Consider the following 24,675-nt stretch of genomic DNA (forward strand, 5'->3'; position numbering starts at 1 on the left):
ACAGGGTATAAAATGAAGCTATATAATTATAGCCAAATCCCCACACCTGCAGGCTTACACGAACAAACACACACTGACTCCGTTGTATCAGTTAGTGTTACGCCATCCCTCCCAGCATGAGCAACTCGATCAAGCCAGCTAGTTCAGATAGAGCACCGCCAATAATTTTGTTTACTCTACATTAAACACCTTGCAAGGTCCCATTACCTTACTGCCAAATCACATCACTCTTCTCCCATTCAGTCCCTCCAGAGTTGACTCTGGACAAGCTAGGAGCTCAAGATACTTACACAACCAATACAGTTTAGGGTCAGTTTGGGCATTCCTCAACACCAACTGGAGGTCATCTAGCAAGCCAATCGATTCGGTACGCAAAAATATTATTATGCATCGTGGAATTAGTCCTCACCTCCTTATAACATATTATACAATCACAGATACTGCATACTGCATGAAGGTCAGTTCATTGCCAAGAACTACATAGTCCATAGAGTAATAACTTGGAGCATTATGATTATTGCCAACGCTCTACCGGGACATTAATTTACCAGGACAAATTATCGGGACATAATTTTACCGGGACAATTACCGTGACAAAAGCTGGGGGAAAATACTGCATCACTATATAGTATATATAATTATACATGAAATTGTAGACTACCGTATTGCATGTCATCGTATACTTTTTATGGAACCGAAACTGCTAGTCTATTGTTCGGTGAATGTGTTTGTTTTTAATATACCGCCCGGATATTTTTACTAGAATATTTTGCTGGTGTAAAACCTTTGCGAATGAGCCAAATCAGCAGAAAATTTGACACTTTGCGATCTAACTTGCATTCTGACAAGGATCGTGTGTATTTATTGGTAGGTGTTGTGATTTTATTGTTTCGAATTGAGCAAAGCTCGCAAATAGTGATGCATCTTCATGGCCATTTAGCTGCATGGGAGTTTTCTGTGCTGTGGTCACAATAATCTATATTTGGCCAGACCACATCACTAAAGAGGTTTGGATACTTCCTGTATTACATAATACTGAGCCCTTAGCCCTCACTACAAAGAAACCCTCACTCTACTTGGAAGTTGTGAGTTGTCAGTATAATTATGTTACAAAGTTATGTGTTCTAATATATACCTACGGTAATAATTATGTAGACTAGTCTATACCATAATATGTAGTCTATCGTTTGAGGTAATTACAGTGCCACAAAAAATTTTGAGTGACGCATCTTTTAGAGCACCAAAAGTTGCGTTCAGCCCTATACATTAATTTAGATGAGCTTGCCCGTCTAAAGGGGGGGGACGGGTAATTTCAAGCGTATTAATCATTTGTTTTTCTGCATTGCGTACTGTTATAGCGAGAAATATTTGCTGGTGCAAAATTTTCGCTATAGACTGGAAACCACACTCTGTTTTTGGGGAAAGGGACTGGGCTATCAACGACTCATTTGCTATATAGCGACGTTACTAGCTGCCTTGCTGGTTTGCATAAATGCTGTAACTATATATACATGTGGTCACCAAACCGCAACACAGGAAACCACACTGAACCACTTCCACTGAAGGGCTTTCTTGTTGTTGTCTCGTAGAAACCTATAGCTGTCCGAGTATCCTGACATCGTTCTCAAGCTGCATGCCTGATGGTACAAACCCGGTATATATAGCTCTCTCCATTTTCTAGAGCTAAAAATAGCCGCAACACTCCATTTAGATTATCTTAAGTGAATTGTGTAAATATCTGGCTATTGACCTCCATTTCTCAAAACAGTTCACTCTGGTGCTTGCCATTCTTGCAGTATTGACTTCAAGTATCCTACAACCGTAGCAGCTCGTTCACTAGCCTCGGTCCCAGGCCAATTTTTTTTTAATAAAACAAAGTTGAAAAATCAGGGCGTGGCAAGAACCGGAAACCAAAGCAGTTACACTTTGTTTCCTGTATAATATTTCCCCGTATAAGTTTAATACCGTAATTTAGCTCCGTGTATGCTCTTAATTAAGTAACTGAAATCCAGCCATAGATTATCTAGCTAGCTAGCTACTGCAAGTTTAAGTTGTTCAGATTAACGTATACATTGTCTGCTTCACAAGAAGGCCCCACTCAGTGTGGTTAAGGTTGCGGTAAACAGTTTGCTCATGAATAATTCATGATTTTCTTATAATGATTTTTGTGAAACTATAAATGCCATGATAAAAATTTGAAGCACACACATGATAAATATATTGGTGTATCATCCTGTATGACAAGTATCAGTCTTCAAAACATTTTCCAGTGGACGCTCTGAGCGATCATCAAGTTACTAGAAACAACACAAAACTAGTAGTCATTTTAAACTTCCAAAAACACTTTTAGCTCTGTGTTCTTGGTCTTATATGATGCTTCTTACCATTCTGGAGGGCGTGCATGTAGAAGCGTTTTTTTCTTTCCAGGCCACGGCAACAAACTCTCACAAAATAATAATATGTAGACTAAACTCCACTTAAAATGGCGGCCAGAGCCAAGGAAAAGAGCTTCTTGTGAGCTTTCAGTAGCCTTTTTTCGAAATATCTCTTCTACCCGCCCTGCATATAGTGAAGCTACAGTAGACTGTACCTAAGCTTTATAGTAAAAATGTCCATGAAATGACTACTGCGTTTCAGCTGGACTTCCAGCTCATTCTAGCTGGAACTGAAAGATCACTGACTAGATTTAGCTCATGAATAATTAATAAGCAAACGGTTGACCGTAACCTTAAGGCATGCCCAATAACACAATATGCAAGTGATCATATCTTTGAGATAGTTTCATATCAGAGGAGGTACGCCAATGTCAAAAGGTCACTAATTAAAACATCACGTGGGCTTATGTTTTACATGTAAAACTGAGTTTACCCTCGCGCCCCAGGGTTTATACACAACCACTAGCTTCATCCCCTTCATAATCATAGGAGAAAAATCAGTTGAGCTATCGCGCCCCAGACGAAACAGCTTGAGAGAAGAGATCTCAGATTTAATTGCAACCTTTGACCTTTGACTGCATGTGAGGTATCATTGGAAAGAGTAATAGCTAGATTATAGAATAGAGAGCATACTGAAATCTTTTTAAGGTAAAATTCCTTCTTTTTTAGTGTTTAAAGTACAAATTGTGTGTTTTTGTCTTACATTTGTATACTTGTAGATTAAATGTTTGATGACAACTTTACATATTTTTTACATACATTTGACAAATGTTTTGATATGATTGCATTCTTTGAAACCACAAGATATGGAAAATTAGCCTTCTGTAGCTAGGGTATAAATTTTGATGTACTGGTTTGCTGCACTGGATAGAACTATAGGTATAGCAAGCTTTCCAAGCAAGCAAATAAACGGTCAAGAGCAACAGAAACGGTAGCTGCTATAATCCAAGCAAAGGTCAAGAACCCAGGACAAGATGATTAATGTTTCATTAAAAGTGACCCTGTTGACCTTGGCTTACCTCCTCTGGTTTTCAATAAAATTTTGTAGGAATGTAGTCTCATAAAAAAGCTACATGCTGAACAAATGTGTAGACCTTTGAGGTCGAGGGTGGTGTTACAGTGTAATTAACTTTAATTGAAAATCCGGAATGCATACAAGTGCAGCCACACCCCCAAATTTTTTTTGTAAGAAGAATTTCATTTTGTCTTTCTTGTTTTGGGTGTAAAATTTGTGCAGCATTTGCAGGCACGCATAAATCTGGGAAACTGTTGTTTTTTCTATTTAGAGCCCCCTTATTATATATGCGTATTTTAAGTATCCGCTGAACTAAAAATGCTGGACAATTTTTCCAGGCACCACAAGAAAGATAAAATGAAGATCTTTTTCCTAAAAAAATTTGGGGGTGTGGCTGCACTTGTATGCATTCCGGATTTTCAATTAAAGGTAATTACACTGTAACACCACCCCTCAAAGGTAACATGACCTACAAATTTGTTCAGCATGTAGCTTCTTTATGAGACTACATTCCTACAAAATTTCATTGATTCATGTGAAACTATCTCAAAGATATGATCACTTGTACAAAAAAGTCCTTAACAATCACAGGGACAGTCCTTAACTACATTGAGTGCACTCTCATTGCAGAACAGGCCCAGCTCTTGTCAGAGGAAGAAACGTCTTTGCCATGGTTTTCAACATGGTATGGCAAGTCTCTTGCTTTCATGCACTCATACACTGCCCTTTGTGATGGACTACAAACTAGTAGGTAGGACCAACACTGTCGGCTCTTGTCGACAGATGTGTTGTTCTTGCAATTCTCCCTGCTTCTTGATTTTTGATTCCTAACCACGCCCAGATACAATCACCACCAGGCCTATAGTTGTCGGCCTATAGCTAGAAACAACTCGGCCTGGAATTGAGGCTACTCATTCACCTCCAGCAGAGTTGGTTTGTGTTCATAAAAAGTGTACAATTAGTCAATTTATCAGTCAGAAGAATTGCATGTTGAAGGCCCAAGCTTTTCCATTTGATCTCTTGCAGCAACTGTGCATGCATGGGAACCGTCTTCTGCTTTATCTGTTGCTATAATATTATAATTATGCTCAGCCAGAGGCCTTTGACCATGCGCATGCATTTTTCTCGTCGTGGCGTTTAATCGAATCTAGAATAAGTCACCGAACTCCGTCAGACATCAAAGTGCGTCCGGTAGAATATTGCTGACTCAGCACTTTACAACCTCACAAAGAAACAAGTGTAGCTCCGCTTTGCAGAGTCGCCTGATTCTGGGAATTGCTCCACTCTACTCTATCTAGATTGTACTCAGCTTGTGTCAGTTAGCTCTAGCTGTGTAGTTTGGCAAAAACGGGGATCGGTACTTTCTGACAAAAATCGAAAAATTTCGGTAGTTTTTTTCAAGATATCACTGCTCAGACTGGAAGCGACTTGGCCTATCCAAGTTTTCGCTGGATTATAGGCCAATGGCCATCTGTTAGTGTGTGTAATTAGTTTGAATCAGTCTTGTTTTGTTTGTGCGTTACACGCCCTTTTACCTGGCGCACTTTGATGTCTGACGGAGTTCGTGAGGCACTCGACGACGTGCAATTACTGGACCAGATGTATAATAGCTGTAAGAATAGTAGTACAGTAATAAATTATAGTGATTACCTTACTGTTACTATTATAGACGGGTAGTAATTTTAGCGTTTTCAGATTTTTCTCTGTTTTTAGGGTACTCATTTTGGCGGATTTGGCAAATTCATAAAAGATGTGCAAGTATAATATTATGAGTTCAAGTTTAAGGTTGAATGGAAAGTTTCAGATGAAGAAAGGGCTAGCTTGCTCTCAAAAGTACATGACATTATACAAAGTACATAAACAAAAAATGTTTATTTATTTTTTTTATCATAATTGCGTTTTATTATTAGCGTGTACTTACAATAGTTCATGAGGCCTGAAACACTGCAGTTGAATTCTTGCTCTATGTTTCTAGTCAAGGCTGTGGCTCAGAGGTACTGAGAGGAGTTGAGTACAGAGCAATGTTGGTAGAGTTGCGGGGGTAGACTTGTGCAATGCAAAACTGCAGCTGCTGATATGGGTGGGTGGGTCTGGTCAAAGTGTATGGCTTCAGTAGAACCTAGCTGCTTGGGAGAAAGTAGTAGTCTCATACATGACTGTTCTGCAAGCTTGACTGTCTCCATTGATGTTCAAATGACTGTTTTGCAGTAAATAAATCAGTTGTTCACTGGTTGACTGGTAATTATGGCTTATAAACAACCTCAGCCTCGGGCGCAGTCATATAAAGTGAGAGCTAGCTACTACTTTCTCCCAAGCAACATAGTCTAGAGTGTTAGTCATAAATATCATCAATGCTCCATCCTCTTGCTAGGTTGTTGCTGCTACGTTTGTCGTTAGCTAAAAACGTCATAAATCCAAACCGATTGGCAGAACTTCAAGAAATCCATACAAACATTGCTGTATAAGCAGAGATTCAAGCATAGAATGGATAGATTCATTGCCAGCATTCGCCGGAAATACAAAGAAAGACTCTTGAATCGTGAAGAGCAATGGCCACCAGTTAGAGGAGACAGGCTCATCAACTTGCAGTTAGTGGAGGGTGCAAAAGAAGAAGGATTTAGAGCTGGCTTGCCACAACATGGTGCATCTGATGATAAGGTCAAACGTACTCCGATTCTCCTTTACAACTTATTTAAAGTCGAAGAAGGCAAGAAACCAGTGAGGAAGCTCATCGTTGAAGGCAATGCTGGGATCGGTAAAACCACACTGTGTACCATGCTTGCTGAGGGGTGGGCAGAGGGCAAGATCTTGACACAATTCGACTGTGTTCTGTTGCTTCCACTGAGAGAGAATCGAGTGTCCTCTGCCACAAATCTCACTGAACTGTTCAAACTTTTCCACTCCAGTGAGAGGATCCGTACAACTGTTATAGAAGAGTTGGAAGAGAGAGAGGGAGAAGGTGTCCTCATCATAGCTGATGGCTGGGACGAACTCAGTGAAGAAAACCATTCCAAAATGTCCTTTCTGTATGACTTTCTCTTTGGTGATGTTCTTACATTTGCTTCTGTTCTCCTCACCTCACGACCTTCTGCTTCAGCTCCTCTTCACAACCTTCCTTCAGTGGACCGTTTGGTTGAAGTAACTGGTTTTAATGAAGACAGTATCAAGCAATACATAGCATCAGAGTTTGAACACTTCCCAGAGAAAGCTTCTTCTCTTATGAAGCAGCTTGAGAACAACCCAGTCATTCAGAGTGTGTGTTCTGTACCCCTCAATTGTGCCATTGTTTGTAACTTGTGGCACACTTTAGATCAAGAGCTTCCTCATACACTAACTGAGCTGTACACTCAAATTGTTCTTAGTATTATCCTTCGCAATGTTAAAAAGAAATTCCCCGATTGTCCGATTAGCCTAAATAGATTTGATGAGATTCCAAATGATCTACAAGACACGTTCTGGTTCATCTGTGAGTTTGCATACGAATGCTTATTATTAGATCAGCTGGTTTTCTCAGAAGCTGAATTGTCCTCTCGCTTGCCCGAAGTCGGTGACAAGTTGCATTGCTTTGGTCTGTTGCAGTCGGCACGATCACTTCTACCTGTTGGTCATGGTCTGTCTTTTCACTTTGCTCACCTGACCATCCAAGAGTTCTTGGCTGCCCTCCATCTTGCTACTCTAGCCAATGAGGAGAAACTGAAGGTTGTTATGCCTCATGCTAAAAGTGGCCGGTTCAGTATGGTGTGGAGATTTATGTTTGGTCTTACTAGTAAGTACAATGGTAGTCGTAGTGATAAGGTGATCATTTTGAATGATAGTTTCATGGATCAATTTCTGGTTGCTAGGAATGGTTATGCTACAAGATTGATCTCTTTATGTCATGTGGCTTTCGAATCTTTAAACCCTAGATTTTCAACCAAAGTTGGTAAAATACACAATAGGAAATATTCATTACATTTTATAAACACTCCCTTTGACTTTGTAACTTGGTTCTATGTTCTTCGTCATGCTGCAAAATGTGATGATATAGATATCATGATCATGAATTGTGCAATCGATGATAAACTGTTGAAGGAACTAACTGACATACTTTCCGATGCAAATAGTAAACTGCAAGTCCGAAAATTATGTCTCCAACATACTAAGTTGTCTGACAAAGGTGTTGCTAATCTATTAAAGAAAGCCTCAGCTGCCTTTACAACTTTAGGTGAACTCCTGTTGACTCATAACAACTTCACTGACGTAATGTCTTCATTCATCAACACATCTTATACGAGCCTCACATTTTTAGACTTATCCGACAACCCTCTTGGAGTATCTGGCATGCAGTCATTAGAGACAGCTGTACAGTCTGGTGCTCTTATCAACCTGAAGATACTGGCGCTCTCCGAAACTCTCACTGACGATGCTGACGTCAATGGAGCTCTACTGACCACCCTCTTACAGTCCATTGACTCTCATTGTACTGGACTAGAATTCTTAAACCTCTTAAATAATGATATTGGTTTACCTGGATTATGTTCAGTTGTGGAGAACATTCCGTTACGATTGAATACGATTTGCTTAGGAGCTACTCATCTCACCACTTCATTTCACTCGGAGTCTCAATATACAGTCACCTATGAGATGCTGGATTTCCATCCAAACAGTTTAACAAAAATGGATTTGACTGGCTCTAATTTTGGAACTCTCTCACTGGCAAAGTTTCTTCAAGCATTTCAATCACTGGAAAGGCTTAGCTGCTCTGACTGTTCTCTCACCTCTGCTGACATCATAATGCTTATCCACCATCTCAAGTCCGCTAAAGTGATATGTAAGAATTTAAAGGAATTGTTTCTCAGAGACAACTCCATTGATGATGAGGGAGTGATAGCTCTCACTGAGTGTCTACCAGAGCTGTTTCCTAGACTGAACAGATTCGGCGCCAATTACCTGGCTGGTAAGGTTGATGTCCGTCGTAATCCTGTGAGTGAGGAGTTGATAGACATGTGCAACAAACAGTTGAAGGTATACTCACTCCATAGTTCATTATAAGAAATTGTCTTGATCACATGCAGACCATACAGGAATCAAGGAATTCTTCAGTGCTGACTGAGTGGGAGAGAACATGTTTACCTCCACAAAATGAAGAGGTAAGTAAATTTTTGTTTCAAATTATTTACTCATCATTTCCTAGATGAATCGTACTTTCCATTCTCTTTGGGATACACTACTGTCGGAGATGATTCGCAAAGCTTCAATGGTGAGAGGGCGTCATTATTATTATTTGTATATACATGCATAATAATTCTATATAGATATCTTCAGCTGTTTCCAACGGCATCCTTTCATGGCCAACTGCTAACAAACCGGTGGAATACAACCGAATAGTTTGTGAGGTTGTGGATACAGTGGACACTCCTAGTGATGTCACTGATCCAGACACTCTCATCAATGAACAGAGCTTCTCTCAAGCATCACCAGTAGAGCACCACCCCACAGCTAGTGAAGAGGCTACTTGTACTACAGCCCTGCAGTCTACACACAGAACAGACCAACATGCAACAGGTGAGAGTTGCTACCATATCAGTGTTTTGTCATAATATATATAATTATGTAGATCATTAGGTATCATGAACGAGTCGTTTCGCCGTGGTTATCATTCTTTCTGCGTTCCTTATAAGTATTAAATTTTGATCTTAATTTGATACCGCAAATAATCACAAAAAGCTACCCAGTTCCAAAGGGATGCAAGTCCAAGGGCGTTATATAGTTGCATGGTGATTTAGGTGATAATTGCTACTACATCTTGGTATGATATTGATATCAGCTTATGTACTGTATAGTGCTCCATGCATAAAGCCTTTGAATTGATGTGGTCTGCCAGTCTAAATATTAATTTTTTATATCACATGCATATACAATCTCTACTGTACTCACTGTACTCATTGAAGGAGATACCTCACAAGATGTCCTCACTTCATATCCACATATACCATTTACTCAGGTTCAGCTACGTGATTTACATGGTCATAAAATTAATAAATGCATGAGCTTCTTTGGTGTACGTTTGTCAAACACTTAAGTTCACTGTCGAAGGTTCAGCCCCATTAACCACACCTTTTTCCTTATCCTAGGAGCTAGTGGACCGAGGACTGTGACCATTGAGGAATTGAAGGAGTGTACACCAGTGAGTGTGTCATCCCTTAATTATAACTTAATCGTGGCTTATTACAGATGAGATCTTCCGATGATGATGATGATGATGATGACAGCATTGATTCATGGTATTCCACTAACGAACCAGTAGAACACCAACCAATAGATGAGGTTGTGGATACAGTGGACACTCCTAGTGATGTCACTGATCCAGACACTCTCATCAATGAACAGAGCTTCTCTCAAGCATCACCAGTAGAGCTCCCTCCCACAGCTAGTGACGAGGCTACTTGTACTACAGCCCTGCAGTCTACCCACAAAACAGAACGACATACAACAGGTAAGCGTTGCTATATCTTTACTATATAGTGTGCGTGTAAATCGTTCACACATGCAGTTATTATTGTTACATACAGCCTCTGCTGTACTGACTGATGCTGTACCATCTGATGTCACTGAAGAAGATACCTCACAAGATGTCCTCACTTCATATCCACACACCATTCCCTCAGGTATGTGTGAATCAGTTATGTGATTACAGTAACCATGCATTGAATTATTAAATGAGCTTTTGCATGTAAATTATAAATGGGTTGTTCTACTGCACCCCTTTCCTTCTCCCAGGAGCTGGTGGACCGAGGACTGTTACCATTGAGGAATTGAAGGAGCGTACACAAGTGACCGACTCTCAACTTGACACTGAAATTGAAGACACTGACTTGATTATTCTGGCAGATCACTTTGATAATATTGAAACATATTCTACTCTATTTGAACTAACAAATTCAAAAAAGCAAGATATTATTGATGAGAAGATGAGGTACAACACTCAAGCAGCCATGTCCCTGGCCATGAAGCTGTGGAAGAGACGCAACCCTGCAGCTGCTACCTACAGAGCTCTGGTGGAGATTGTGCTGAGTCTGAGAAAGGTCGATGTCGCTACTACAGTGTGTGAATTCCTGACTCGTAAATGTGAGTATAGCGAATTGATGCAATGTCGATCTGTGAACCTCCCTCCACTATTATTAGAATGATCGTGCAATCGTGCACTTTAAACTGTGTCACTATCAATGTTGCATATATACATGACATTGCATGCATTTATAGATGGACACATTATTTTCTGTACAGCATCTCCACTCTAATCACAAGACTGCATGTAAGGACTAGCTGCATTGAAAAAAATTACATGATAGCTAAATAACATGGATACTGAAAATATATAATAGCTGTTGTATAATTATGTGTCCCTGTCTTTGCTCTATAGCTCATTATATGTATGTAGATATTTGTATTTTGATTTGAGAAATGGGCAATAATTTAAACACAGCATCTGCAGTACACAACAGCAATGAAACAGAGAAGAGGCCAACACTATGAACTAGTTATTAATAGCTGGTCAAAATTTAATATTTATCACATTATATATATTATTATATATATAATGTGCTATAATACCATTTTAATTAACGGGGAGCACCTTTGTAAGGCAATGTAGCCTATGCGTCACTCTTCGTGAATTGTCGTATACACATGCAGTTTCGGAGGTGCAGTGCCAATTCTGAGAAAGCTAGTGCTCAGTTGTAACTAAAATGCAAGTACAGTCACTAGGTAACTATACTCAACACTGCAAAGAACACAGCATCAAGCAGCAGAGTCAACTCACATGGAGTTGTCCTTTTTCGTGAATTGTCGTACACAGTTTCCGAGACGTAGTGCCAATTCTGAGCAAGGAAAAGTGAAAATCAGTGCTCAGTTATAGCTATAGAATGCAAGTACAGTCACTAGGTAATTACTCAACACTGCAGCTAAGAATACAGCATCAAGCAGCCGAGTTAACTCACATGCATGGAGTGGTCCTTGTTCTTGAATTGTCGTATACCGTTTCCAAGACGCAGCACTACGTCTGAGAAAGGGAAAGTGAACTTTCAGTGTATGTCCATACACAAATGTGGTGAATAGTCAGGAGTGCAAATACTGGATTTCAGTACTCCACTCACAAGCCTGAGATTGGTTTGGTACATGAGGTAGGTAGCTAGTGGCATCTGCATGTAAATACATTGGAACTCTTCTAGATTCTACTACAACCTAGTCATTCACTGATGCTCAGAGGTTTTAAATGACCTTGTGTTGAGCTTCCTCTTGCCACAAGTTGCGTTTTCAGGTGCCTCTGTGCTTTCTCTCTCCTGCATGTTCTCTGGCCCTAGAGCTACGTACCTGCTTTGTGTAAAACTATATATAGCATGCATGCGTGGGCGTTCACATTCACTTGGCAAGTGGTCATAAAATTGGCGCGCGGATAGAAAAGTGTGAGGTGGTTCCAGTTAGTTACAGCTAATGAGGCCACATTCGGCACTCATTAGGTCTACAGGAGATCTTAGGAAGCATCCCGGGTGCGAGCGTGCTCCCCTGATGCAGCGAATTGATGATCTCAACAGAGGTGACATCTTAGCCAGGATATGGTGGATTATATGTGATGCCAGGCTAAAACTACAAAGGGTTATAGTCAGCATGCTCATTACCTGTCTTGCTGCCATATACAATTAATGTGCTGTATACCAAGGGCGTATAAGAGATATTGTCACACGCCCTTGGTTTTACTAAGCCAATCCTATGTAAAACCTACTGGTTATTAATGTCCACCTCTTACATGCACGAGAATGCATGCATGCAGCTATATATATACCTGCATGCTTCAGTATCTATAATTATTTAGATCATGTTTGCCATAAATACTGCAATTTGATTGGCTAAAGGAAGTGTTCTATCCAACTTAGAAAATCATGTACTTATTTAGAAAATCATGTACTTACTTAGAAAATCATGTACTTCACTTAGAAAATCATGTAGCAAAGATTAGATAAGAACATTCAAATCTGATTGGCTAAATACTCATGGTTGCTTTGATCTAAAATGCTTAGACACTGTTTAGGAAGTTTCCACATGATTTAGAAGTCCTCAGGGCTAGTAGAACCCTCACTGCGTTCGGGATACTACAACCAGCCCTTTGGGCTTCTAAATCATGTCGAAACTTCCTAAACAGTGTCTAACTATTATATAGCATTCATATATAACCCAGGTCTGCACGGTATGTAGAAATCTTTGTATAGCTATAATTATAGACTTCTATATAATCTTTATACTACTTCAAAAATTAATTCGTTCTCCCAAGAGAGAGAAATTCCACTGAATAGAAAAAGTCAGCTAATTAATCTGGCTAGGATAAAAAAAACTATTATATATATGCGCTAGCCTGATAGGGAAAGGTTGTTTATATTATTTTTGTAGTCGTTATAATTAATGTTAGCTATATACATTATATTCAAGGAAATCACAGGTTGTCCACCTTATTTATGTAAAATGACAGTGTTCATGCAGTTTGTGTTGGTTGTTGCCTGGCCATTGCTACAATCATTACTTGATATGATGGCAGCCACGGCCCACGGCAAGTTCTTGCTAAACTACTATACAGAATAATTGCTAACGCACTTCAGCAGAAGAAACTTAATTGTGCATGTAATTAAATTTAGAATACATGACTTTTTCTGAATCCATGATAGTTGTGTTAAGGGCTGTCATGAATGTGAGAAATGTCTTTGTATGTGTGTGCATGTGTGTGTGTGTGTGTGTGTGTGTGTGTGAGAATTTTTAATTATAATCGGAACACCCATGCATGCATTCTCCGTACATGCAGGAGAGTATATACAGCTGAGATATAGCACAAGGCCATGCATACATAATAATTATGTTGTTGAAGATGAACTCTCTAACTCTCCTCCTTGTGACCGTGGCCCTTGTTGGATCTGCCAGTGCTTATCCAAGAGTGAACCAGGAGGCAGTGGTACAGAATGCCTTGAAAACCATGATTCAAGAAGCTCAAGAGAAAGCAATGTTGGAACAAGCTTACAAACAGTTTGCCGTCAACCAGCTACACGCTAAAGAGCAAAAATTTCCGCTGCAAGAGGAAGATATGGAAACTACAAATGAATGGACGCTGCGAACATAATAACTGAAAATAGGAAGATGCATGGCCAAGGCTATTCAGATGTTACTAGGGAAACTGGATACGACCAATGAGATGGCAGATCTTCAGGTAGTAGGTTGGTGGTGTGTTTGGATACCACAACCAGTTATAGGATAACTCTTCCAGGCTGCCAATAACTGACGAGCGAACTGTTATATAATAATAGGCTATATAGCTATATATTACACAGTAGAAAATAATGTGTTTGCATTAATGATCAGCTTGTCATTGAACATTCAGACTATAGTAGGCGTAGCTATAGCTACATGTACATGTGTTGTGTTGGTTTTTAGTAGAGAAAGTAGTTTTGTGACTATAATTTTATGTGTTCTTGCATAGCTAACATGCTGTAACCTAAAAACACATTACTATAGTCTAGTGCAAAATCTAAATTGTGGTCGTAAATACTAATCATGCAAGTAAAATTATATATAGCTATATATAGCCATGCAGCCAAAAAAGCATCATGCATATAATATAGGAGGAAACTGATAGTACATGCATGACTCTATTCCCCTGCTCAATGTCTAATGGGGTGGGGCTCTCTAAATTATGTGCGCATGCTATAGTTTTAGAACGTCACGCGCACATTGAGTGTATTATTCCGAGCGAAGCGAGGCTTTAATTGGGTCACGTTGAGATTTTGGCGGATGATGTCAGACACTATCGAACTAGTGCATGGCTCTGGCTGCTGCAGACTGTAACGATTCGACTTCAAAGTTAGAGGACATGTTAGTGATTGTACTGAGGACACTTCAGCTCCATTCTATAAGCAACTGGTTAGCAAGGTTCTTCCTTCATACTAGCTTTCACATGCACTTATCACTTATCTTTAGTCCTTAAATTGTTATAGTCTGCGAAGCTTTGTCTGTGCAGTTTCAGTGACTATGAAGGTTAAAAACTCTCCAGCGTAGCGCATGTAGACTTTTTATGAAAGGTGATAACCTTTTTAGAAAAAAATTCCGTGTGTCATTGCGCATGCTCACTACAGTGCAACAACCAAAGAGAGTAGATTTTTTTTTTTTGGTACACATTTTTTACATTTTGTGGCATATCTTCTAAAGTAAAAGTGATATGATCTATTTGAGTGCAGGTACTGAAAGTTCAACTATTGGCGCTTCCATTGGACCACCACCTGTTACATCACATGACATCATCAGTATAAAATGGCTGTCTGAAGATGTGTACTTCCGAAAATATGTTAGGAATAGAAGTAGCTTATTTGTTTGAGTTAAGATCTGAAATTTGTTGTGCATGTACCTGAGTATATTGCTCATCTTTTGAGCTTCAACAGAAGTCTGGGCTACTAGTAAGTTCTGAGAAATACTGCATTTTGTTGTTTTTTGGTGGCAAATATGTTAGGAATACAACTTTCGATTTTATGTTAGTTAAGGTCTGATTTTTGAGCAGCATGTACTACAATAGTGTACTTTTCATCTGTACTAACTTACAGGAGTTAGGCTAGCCTCTTCTTTGCTAGAGCGGCCCATCTTGTCAAAAACAGTGCTTTTTATGACTTTTGGGGCAATTTGGCTACGTAGTAAGCTCAATTACCACGCCCCTGTGACACAGAATGACCAACACCAACTGTGTATTTGCAGGTAGACATCACATGACCTTTGGATGTAGCAAATAACAACAAAATGATTTGTGATGTCACAAATCAATGAATATCATTGCATACGTCAGCAAAAGTAGCAAAACGGAGCAAAATCACCATTTTTGACAAGAAGGGCTGCTCTAGCAAAGATGAGACTTGTCTAGCTCCTGTAAGTTAGTACAGATGAATTCTATGCTATTGTAGTACATGCTCCTCAAAAATCAGACCTTAACTAGCATAAAATTGAAAGTTGTATTCCTAACATATTTGCCACCAAAAAACAACAAAATTCAGTATTTCTCAGAACTTACTAGCAGCCCAGACTTCTGTTGAAGCTCAAAAGATGAGCAATATAGTCAGGTATATACACAATAAATTTCAGATCTTAACTCAAACAAATAAGCTACTTCTATTCCTAACATATTTTCGGAGGTACACATCTTCAGACAGCCATTTCATAGTGATGATGTCATATGATGTAACAGGTGGTGGTCCAATGGAAGCGCCAATAATTGAACTTTCAGTACCTGCACTCAAATAGATCATATCACTTTTACTTCAGAAGATATGCCACAAAATGTGAAAAAAAATAATATAAAAAAAAATCTACTCTCTTTGGTTGTTGCACTGTAGCTGTTTCTAAAAAAAGTGAAAACTTTTTTTTAGTTGAGGAATCCTTGACCCGCTCAGAGCCCTGTGCCACTAGAACCCCCCTTTCAAGAATCCTATGTAGATCCGCCACTGTGACCCTTTCCCTTACATGTACGGATAAACTTATTCAATTCACATGCACACACACACACATGCACACAATACATATCAGGTTATCATGCATAGACTGCACATGCACACACACTTATATCAGGTTACAATAAGCATGCAATTATAGACTGCCCAAAACCATAATAATGACATCTCCCACATTGGATTCACAGAACTCTTAAATTAATTACACAATGAAATAGTTTCTGATGAAATGTATTGATAGTGATTTGGTACTGGCTATTGCATGGTTTAACAAGAACTTGGAACTACCTGCATGTATATATGTATATAGCTATTTGAATTGTTGTAGCTATATACATGTATAGGTACCTGCTGTGTAGCATATATAGCTACAACTTTACTGATCCATGAACATTTTTGGCTAGAGCTTTTGGTGCATGTACAATACATTAACTATTAGATGGTGTGATCAGTTCATATATATATACTTGTGCCTGTTGATATACTCAACTATAGCATGGTTTACTGCGGGTATAACACTTTATAGACCTGGCTTTGATTGATTGTGCAAAAGTAATCAGTGAAAATACGGTCAATACCTGATACAACAACCTGGTAAATCTGTGAAATTAGTTCAGAAGTTCATATATAAAGTGTCGAAAGTGCAAATGGTTAAGTAAAATGGAAAATCAGATTAAGTACTGGAGAGCAACTCAACTTAGTATTATTGTGCACGATTGTACACATTAAAAAAAAAAAGCACTCATGCTAACTGCATGCACGAGTGCATGCATCAACAACCTATGTGCTCTTGTATGTTCTATATTATTATTATGTGTTCTCGTATGTTCTTGTTTATGCTCTTATGTTATTGTTAGCCATTGTCTAGCCTCGATCCCAGGCCGAGTTTTAATCGGGTCACATTGAGATTTTAGCGGACGATGTCGGACACTATATCGAACTAGTGGCTCTGGCTGTTGCAGACTGTAACGGTTCGACTTCAATGCAAAGTTGGAGATGTGTTAGTGATTGTACTGAGGACACTTCAGCTCCATTCTAATCAGCAAGTTCTTCCTTTCATACTAGCTTTCACATGCACTTATCACTTGTCTTTAAGTCCTTGTTAGTCCAATGCGCATGCTCACTATTTCTAAAAAGTGCATGTAGCGACCTTTTTTTTAGGTAAAATTGAAGAGTCCTTGACCCGCTCAGAGCCCTGTGCCACTGGAACCCCCCTTTCAAGAATCCTATAGATCTACCACTGTGACCCTTTCCCCTATACGCATCAAACACACACACACACACACACACACACACACACACACACACACACACACACACACACACACACACACACACACACACACTCTACTATTCTCCTGTTCAATGCATGTCTGGGGCGGGGCTCTTTAAATCACGTGCACCTACTATTTTTAGAACGTCACGCCCACATTAATTAATTGAGGGTATTATTCCGAGCGAAACGAGGCTTTATTTTATTAAAGGTTTAGCAATTAATGCAAGGATACAACAAATAGCTATAAAGCTAGTCGGGTCACGTTTAAATTTTGGCAGATGATGTCGGACACTGTGAATATATGTGAACTCACTCTGCTACTAGATATCCCACAAAATCACCTGAAGAAAAATGTTGCTACATGACCTTCTCTAGGAAACACTCACCCACACTTCTGAACTCCACTCTTACTATTGACGACAATTTTTCCCTCTCAAGGGTAGATGTTTTCAAATACCTTGGCGTCAACTTCTCAAGTGATTTCTCCTGGACCAAGCATATTACTTCTACATGCAATAAATCGAGAAAACTTATTGGCATGCTCCACAGGAGCTTTTACAAATACTCGAAACCTGACACTACCTCAAAACTATACTTAGACCTCATTTAGAATACACCTCTGCTGTCTGGAGTCCCCACTTGGCTAAGGACATTAAGTTACTGGAGGACAGAACACTATACTCAGCTTTTGGTCCCATTTGCGATATCTAACACTTTCAAATCTTCCTTCTTCCCGGATACTATATCAGCCTGGAACCAATTAGGTTTTGACACTGATGGTATATCACTTGTATTCTTTAAAAATCAGCTATATATACTGTAGATCAATTAAGTGTATGTTCTGTTGTAGGTATATGCATATGTATTGTTTTTGTGTAGGTAACTGATTTGGATTAGCTTCTATTCTGCTACCTTTGCTGTATGCATTAATAAAAAAACAAAAAAACAAAAAAAAAAGTGTACAAAGTTTTCTCTGCATAATAAAAGGGTGGGGCTGGTTCTCTCTGCATAACAAGAGGGTGGGGCTGGCTACTGCAGCCACATTGATTTGCACGTGGTCAAGTGATATCTAGCCATGAATCCTTGACTCCTGAGGAAAGTTTTAGGTAAGGGAGAGTGCATGGCACTGCATACTTACATGTATATTTGCTATAATCATTAATAAATTATTAATGGTCAAGTTCTACAAGTCTACAGCCAAGTCTCCTCTTCACCAGCCACCACTGTCTGTCGGGGCCACCATGCACTATCTCTCCTCCAGTCACAAAACCATATCTCCTGCGTTTATATCGACTTAAAGGGAGAACGTGGTTAATTAGTAACCTGATATTGTGTGTGTGTGTGTGTGTGTGTGTGCATGTGGTTACTATAGCACCATAACACCCATGCATGCAGTGCATCGAGTAGAGATTACCACAAATGTGTGAGTAGTTGTACTTAATAAATGTTGATTGGAACCTTTCTAAGAAATGGTGCTGATACCATGCATTGTGTAGGTGAATGAATAATCCAAAAAATTTTCATGAAAACATGAGGTGATGGGTTTAGGGGGATCAATAAGAACAACAGCGAATGGTTATAGTGGGTAATCGATTAGAGTAATAAAACAACCTTAAACAGCTAAGATCTCAGACTTCATAAGATAATTGTTGAATGGTTTTAGGTATCCTGGCTATCCTTCATGGGTCTTATATAATTATGTCCACAGTGTATATAATTCATGATTTACTGGTTTTCAGGTATATTTTTGGTTAGAGTAATAACTGAAAGATTAATAGCTTAGCTTTCAAATTTCTGTATAGTAAGTTTACAGGTAGCTAAATGGGCTAAATTTTGATACAAGAACATCCTCTATGTTTATTCCATTGCTGAAATAACACTGAAAAACTACTACTCTATTGGTATAGCTGCAAGAGTGAGAAGAGAGCTACAATTAAGGCTCTGCTGATGCACCCATTAATTATAATTTGAAATGATTGTGTTTGCATAAATGCTCATGCATGCAGCTTGTCATTGAACATTGTGTTAGTAGAAAGTTTATTTTTTCGCTATAACATACTGTAACCTAAGAACACATTAGTATAATACTGGTCTAGTGCATGCAAAGTCTAAATTGTGGTCGTAAATACTATATAGCCATGCAGGTGCAGTTTAAGCTATATAGCTATATATATACAGAGAAATGTACATGCACAATTTTTTTGCATTGCCATATAAGTGGATTGCATGTGCATGGCTGAGGCTAGCATGCATGAATCTATATACCTGCTTTGCATCCAATAGCCCAGGTCTGCAAGGGTATATAATTATGTTGTACTACTTCTATATATATATGTTATAATGGCAAAAAATGAAATAATTTCATTCTCCCAAGAAAGAGAAATCCCATGCATATACACTGAATAGAAAAAAGTAAGCTTATTATTCTGGCTAGGAAAAAAAGATTCTATATGCCCTAGCCTATATTAATTGCTTATATAGTCGTTATAATGTTAGCTATAATATTATAATACATTATATTCACAAGGAAATCACATGCAGGCTGTCCACCTTATTTATGTAAAATGTACTGTTCATGTAGTTTGTGTTAGTTGTTGGCGTTGGCCATTCCTACAATCATTAGCTATGTGATGGCAGCCCCGACCCATGGCAAGTTCTTGCTAAAACCACTATATACCTAACAGAATCACTATAGATCTAATGGACTTCAGCAGAAGACATAATTGTGCATTTAGAATGCATGCATGAGACATGAGTTTTATCTGAATCCATGCATGATGTTTGTGTTGGCTGTCATCTTTGTAAACTGATATCGTGTGTGTATACATGCATGGTGTGTGTGGTTTAATACTATAAGAATTACTATATTGTAAGAGTATAATTGGAACACCCATGCATTCTCGGAACACCCATGCATGCATTCTCTGTACATGCAGGAGAATATAAAGCTGAGACATATAGCTCAAGGCCATGCATACATGTAGTATATATCTCATATGTTGTTGAAGATGAACTCTCTCACTCTCCTCTTTGTGACCGTGGCCCTTGTTGGATCTGCCAGTGCTAATCCAAGAGTGAACCAGAAGGCAGTGGTACAGAATGCCTTGAAAACCATGATTCAACAAGCTCAATAAGAGGAAGCAATGTTGGAACATGCTTACAAACAGTTTGCAGACCAGCAACAGGCTAAAGAGCAACACATTTCATTGCAAGAGGAAGAAAAGGAAACTACAAATGAAATGGACGCTGCGAACATAATGACTGAAAATAGGAAGATGGCCGTGGCTATTCAGATGTTACTAGGGAAACTGGATACGACCAATGAGATGGCAGATCTTCAGGAAGAGTTTTGGTGTGTTTTGGTACCACAACAAACAAAGATAACTCTTCCAGCCTGCCAATAACTGATGAGCGAACTTTTATATAGGCTAGCTATATTACACAGTAGAAATGTGTTTGCATAAATGCTCAGTATAATGGCTTGTCCTTGAACATTCAGACTATAGTAGGCGTAGCTATAGCTATAGCTACATGTGTTGTGTTGATTTTTAGTAGAAAGTTAATTTTGTGACTATAATTTTATGTGTTCTTGCATAGCTAATATGCTGTAACCTAAGTATAATACTGGTCTAGTGCATGCAAAGTCTAAATTGTGGTCGTAAATACTAATAATGCATGTAACAATAATAAAATTATATAGTTATATAGCCATGCATGCATCATGCGTAGGAGGAAACTGATAGTACATGACTCTATTCTCCTGCTCAATGTCTAATGGGGTGAGGCTCTCAAAATTACGTGCACATGCTATTTTTAGAACGTCACGCCCACATTGAGGGTATTATTCCGAGCGAAGTGAGGCTTTAATCGGATCACATTGAGATTTTGGCTGACACTATCGAACTAGTGGCTCTGGCTGTTGCAGACTGTAACGATTCGACTTCAAAGTTAGAGGACGTGTTAGTGATTGTACTGAGGACACTTCAGCTCCATTCTAGTTTATAGCATGCAAGGTTCTTTCCTTTCATGCTTTCACATGCACTTATCACTCATCTTTAGTCCTTGTTAGAAGCTTTGTCTGTGCAGTTTAAGTTTCAGTGACTATAAAGGTTAAAAACCTTCCAGCATGCAGACTGTTTATAAAAAGTGATGACCTTTTTTTAGGAAAAAATTCGTTGTGTCATGCGCATGCTCACTGTTTCTAAAAAAAGTGACGATCTTTTTTTTAGGTAAAATTGAAAAGTCCTTGACCCGCTCAGTCGAGCCCTAGCTGTGCCACTGGAATAAGAATCTTAAATCCGCCACTGCGTCTGCGTGACCTTTCCCCTACGGATAAATTCACACACACACATGCATGCACACATGCACACAATACATATCAGGTTACAATAAGCATGCAATTATAGACTGCCCATGCAAAACTATATGACATCTCCCACATTGGATTCACAGAACTCTTAAATTAATTACACATGCAATGAAATTGAAATGTATTGATAGTGATTTGAACTTGCATGTATTTTATATATATAGCTATTTAAATTGTTGTAGCTATAATTATATAGGTATATACTTGCATTCATTTTGCAACTGAGGTTAACAAAAATTTTACTGAACATTTTGGCTCAGAGCTTTTAATTGGTGCATGTACATGTGTGTGTGTGTGTGTGTGTTGTACATGCAGTAGATGGTGCATGTTATCAGTTCATATGTACTTGTGCTTGATACTCGACTATCAATTAATGCATGGTTTACTGTGTATATTTTATAGCTTTTTTTTAGGTAAAATTGAAGAGTCCTTGACCCGCTCAGAGCCTAACCTCGGTCCCAGGCCGATTTTTTTTTAATAGAACGAAGTTGGTGACCTAGCGTTCAATTGGAGACAGATCGGCCTGGGATCGAGGCTAGCGCAATGATATAGAAGGTTCAAAGTAAGTGAAAAAAGGGTAAGTGAAAATAGTTCATAATGTAATGTTACATTCAGAGTTAACCAGGTCCACGGCTGTAGGGGTTAACGCTGCGTGCCCACATGAGGACCTTGCTCCTCTAATGGACATGATTGATGATCGGAGGAGAGAGAAAGATAGTCGGCATCTTAGCCAGCACATAGTACTATACTGTAGGGATTGTTCCATTTGGTTGCCAGAAGTGATGCCAGTCTTTTGTAAAATGTGTTGGCCTCATTACTTAGCCCCCCTGTGGCAGAAAGTACAAGTGGTGTAAAGGTGGCATGTTCGATCTCTCTTATTCTTTGTTCATAGGCCCGCTTTTTGATCCTTTCATGCTTTCTGTATGCGGAGGAGAGTTGGGTATGTCTGTTGGACGGGGCCAGGGGGTTAAATACTCTAACGTCAAAGTAAGTTCTTTCAAATGTTCCTCCCCAAAAATCGTTGGCTGCTATATCTAGCCGTGCTCCATCCTGGCAGTTGGCTGAGGCACCTCTCAGAGCTTCCTGTGACACAGGTTGTAATTCCGGCTCTGTACAAACATTATTGCACGCTTCTGTTAGGAGGGTGGCTGTTAGGTCCCTGATCTCGTTGTGCCTGATTGAGGGGAATCCTCCCCTAGCACAGGACATGGCATGTTCCACTGATAAGTTTTTTCCACATTCACATTTTAGGGGCATGTCTGCTGGAGTCCAGCCATATCTGAGGGCTAGGGAATCTTGAAAAGCGCCCTTGTGGAGTGCAAAACCGTGTTCCACCAATGGTATGGCAGTGAGTCATGTTGATGCTCCCTTCTCTTTTGCGAAATCCATTGCTCTCCTTAGTGGGTCCGGCAAGACCTCCGAGATCCTATTCGCTTCTGCAAGGCTATTTGCTTGATTTTGTTGATGAACTTGTCTCTTGGATTCCAGCTGCTTCGAAACAATGGTGGGGCCATAGTTAGGGTCCTGAGAGAGGATGTGGTCACAGAGAGTCGACGTGACTAGAAGGGATGATGCTATCTTATGAGCCGCTGTTCTTGATGGAATGTCTATCCCAAGGCCACCAAACCTTGCTGGTAGAGCAAACAATGTGCACTGTAGGTCATTTGGTGGTGGTCTTCCTGTCAGTGCTGGAAGAAGATCTGAGCTAAGTGCATTGTCAATAGGCTTCAGCAGGTGGCCTATATCAGGGGTGGTGCGACTCAGGTAGGTCCATTTGCTCATCAGACCATGGGTGACAGCAGAAAAGGCTGCATGAGGTTGAGTTGTAGCGATTCTTGCCAGGCTCTTCACATTAGAGACCCATTCTTTGACCTTCAACTCAGTATGAGTTGTTACATATTCTCTAGGGCCAATGGCGACTCCCAGGTATGGTCTGCCATCAGTTGTTACGTTCACACCTGTGCCGGTGAAGAGGGTGTTGGCCTCAGCATTGCAGTCCTTCTTGGTAATCAACCATGTCTTCGATGCTTTTGGAAAGTAGCCATAGCCCGGGCCTGCTGTAGTTAATTTGTTCCACCATTCACGTAGTTCTGTAATTTTTCCCATGGCTGCGGCATCGTCTGCATACCATATCTGTTTGTAGTTTCCTTCCAGTTTCCTGATGAGTGGTATGGTCGCAAGGGCGTACATGGGCATCGCAAGTGGGTCTCCCTGAGTGGTTCCCTCTTGAGATAGTAATGTGTCTCCATCCACGAACAGTTCGGTGGGGGCTCTGTAATTGTTAATTAGTATGATGGCGAGGGGTGGACACAGTCTTTGAATATTATGAAGAGCAACTTGTCTGTTAAGCGAGTTAAAGGCGTTGCTGGCATCGACCAGGAGCACACCTTCGCTGTCATCTGATTCAAAGGAAGTTCTTATAATTACCGCATGCACTGCAGCTTTAATTCCAGCGATCTGTCCCCCACACAGTTGAAGACATCCAGCGGTGTCTTGTATGTCCTGCCTAGTAATGGAGAGGACTGCTTTAGCAATAATCCGTCTGGCAGTGTCTCCAACACCTATATAGGATGTACACCTGGGATTTTGTCCAGGGCGATAAGCCTGCAGGCAAGTAGGGGTGAGATAGATTTGGGATCAATATAAGATGTGCAGATCCGCCTTGCTGCCAGAGCGAGCGAGTTGCATATGTCAGCAGAGGCACCTTTATATGATGTACATATTCTTCTCCAACCGTGTGCGTCTATGCCCGATGGTCCCGCTGAGCCGGTGGTCCTCAATGCGGCCGATCTTATGGTGCTAGCATCAATAGAGTCAAAGATAACAGGGTGGATAGGTTGGGGATCGGAATTTATGATGCATTCTGTTCTGGCCGGTTGGCCCAGAGGGTGCTTGCTGTTCAGTGCTTCTCTGACTGTGGGGGAGTCTTAGATGTTTGGGTCTGATGGATCGGTCAGGTGAAGAGTGCCACCTTTCTCCCCATTGTTCGATAGCAGATCCAATGCTGCCTTTATTTTTTCGGCAAACATCAGCTTGGCAAAGGAATGTGAGAGGTTCTGTTTGGCTGTGGGGGG

The 24,675-nt window shown here is 39.9% G+C and overlaps 1 protein-coding gene and 1 pseudogene across 3 annotated transcripts; one reads left to right on the plus strand and one right to left on the minus strand.

Moving 5' to 3' along the window:
• The first annotated feature begins 1,042 nt into the window (after nt 1-1,042).
• LOC135346886 (protein NLRC3-like) lies at nt 1,043-10,915 on the plus strand. Of its 3 annotated transcripts, none has more exons than XM_064544662.1 (10): nt 1,043-1,085; nt 5,822-8,454; nt 8,505-8,579; nt 8,624-8,689; nt 8,745-8,994; nt 9,564-9,616; nt 9,664-9,925; nt 10,002-10,097; nt 10,210-10,557; nt 10,717-10,915. In XM_064544662.1, the coding sequence occupies exons 2-10, from the start codon at nt 5,935-5,937 to the stop codon at nt 10,728-10,730; spliced, it is 3,684 nt and encodes a 1,227-aa protein (XP_064400732.1). In that variant the 5' UTR covers nt 1,043-1,085; nt 5,822-5,934; the 3' UTR covers nt 10,731-10,915. The 3 variants fall into 3 exon arrangements, with proteins under 3 accessions (XP_064400732.1, XP_064400734.1, XP_064400733.1); XM_064544664.1 differs by having other exon boundaries at nt 8,514-8,579; XM_064544663.1 differs by lacking the exon at nt 1,043-1,085 and having other exon boundaries at nt 5,556-8,454.
• An 11,240-nt stretch (nt 10,916-22,155) lies between these two features.
• On the minus strand, nt 22,156-23,450 carry LOC135347135 (uncharacterized; annotated as a pseudogene).
• Nucleotides 23,451-24,675: the final 1,225 nt, after the last annotated feature.

Source organism: Halichondria panicea, chromosome 13 (assembly GCF_963675165.1).
Source record: "Halichondria panicea chromosome 13, odHalPani1.1, whole genome shotgun sequence".
Classification (NCBI taxonomy): domain Eukaryota; kingdom Metazoa; phylum Porifera; class Demospongiae; order Suberitida; family Halichondriidae; genus Halichondria; species Halichondria panicea.

Excerpts from the sequence above, each read along its gene's own strand:
- LOC135346886 (XM_064544662.1), top strand. The coding sequence starts at position 5,935 with ATGGATAGATTCATTGCCAGCATTCGCCGGAAATACAAAGAAAGACTC. Across the intron at positions 8,455-8,504 it reads TGTGCAACAAACAGTTGAAG|ACCATACAGGAATCAAGGAA; the intron begins GTATACTCACTC and ends GATCACATGCAG. Across the intron at positions 8,580-8,623 it reads TACCTCCACAAAATGAAGAG|ATGAATCGTACTTTCCATTC; the intron begins GTAAGTAAATTT and ends ATCATTTCCTAG.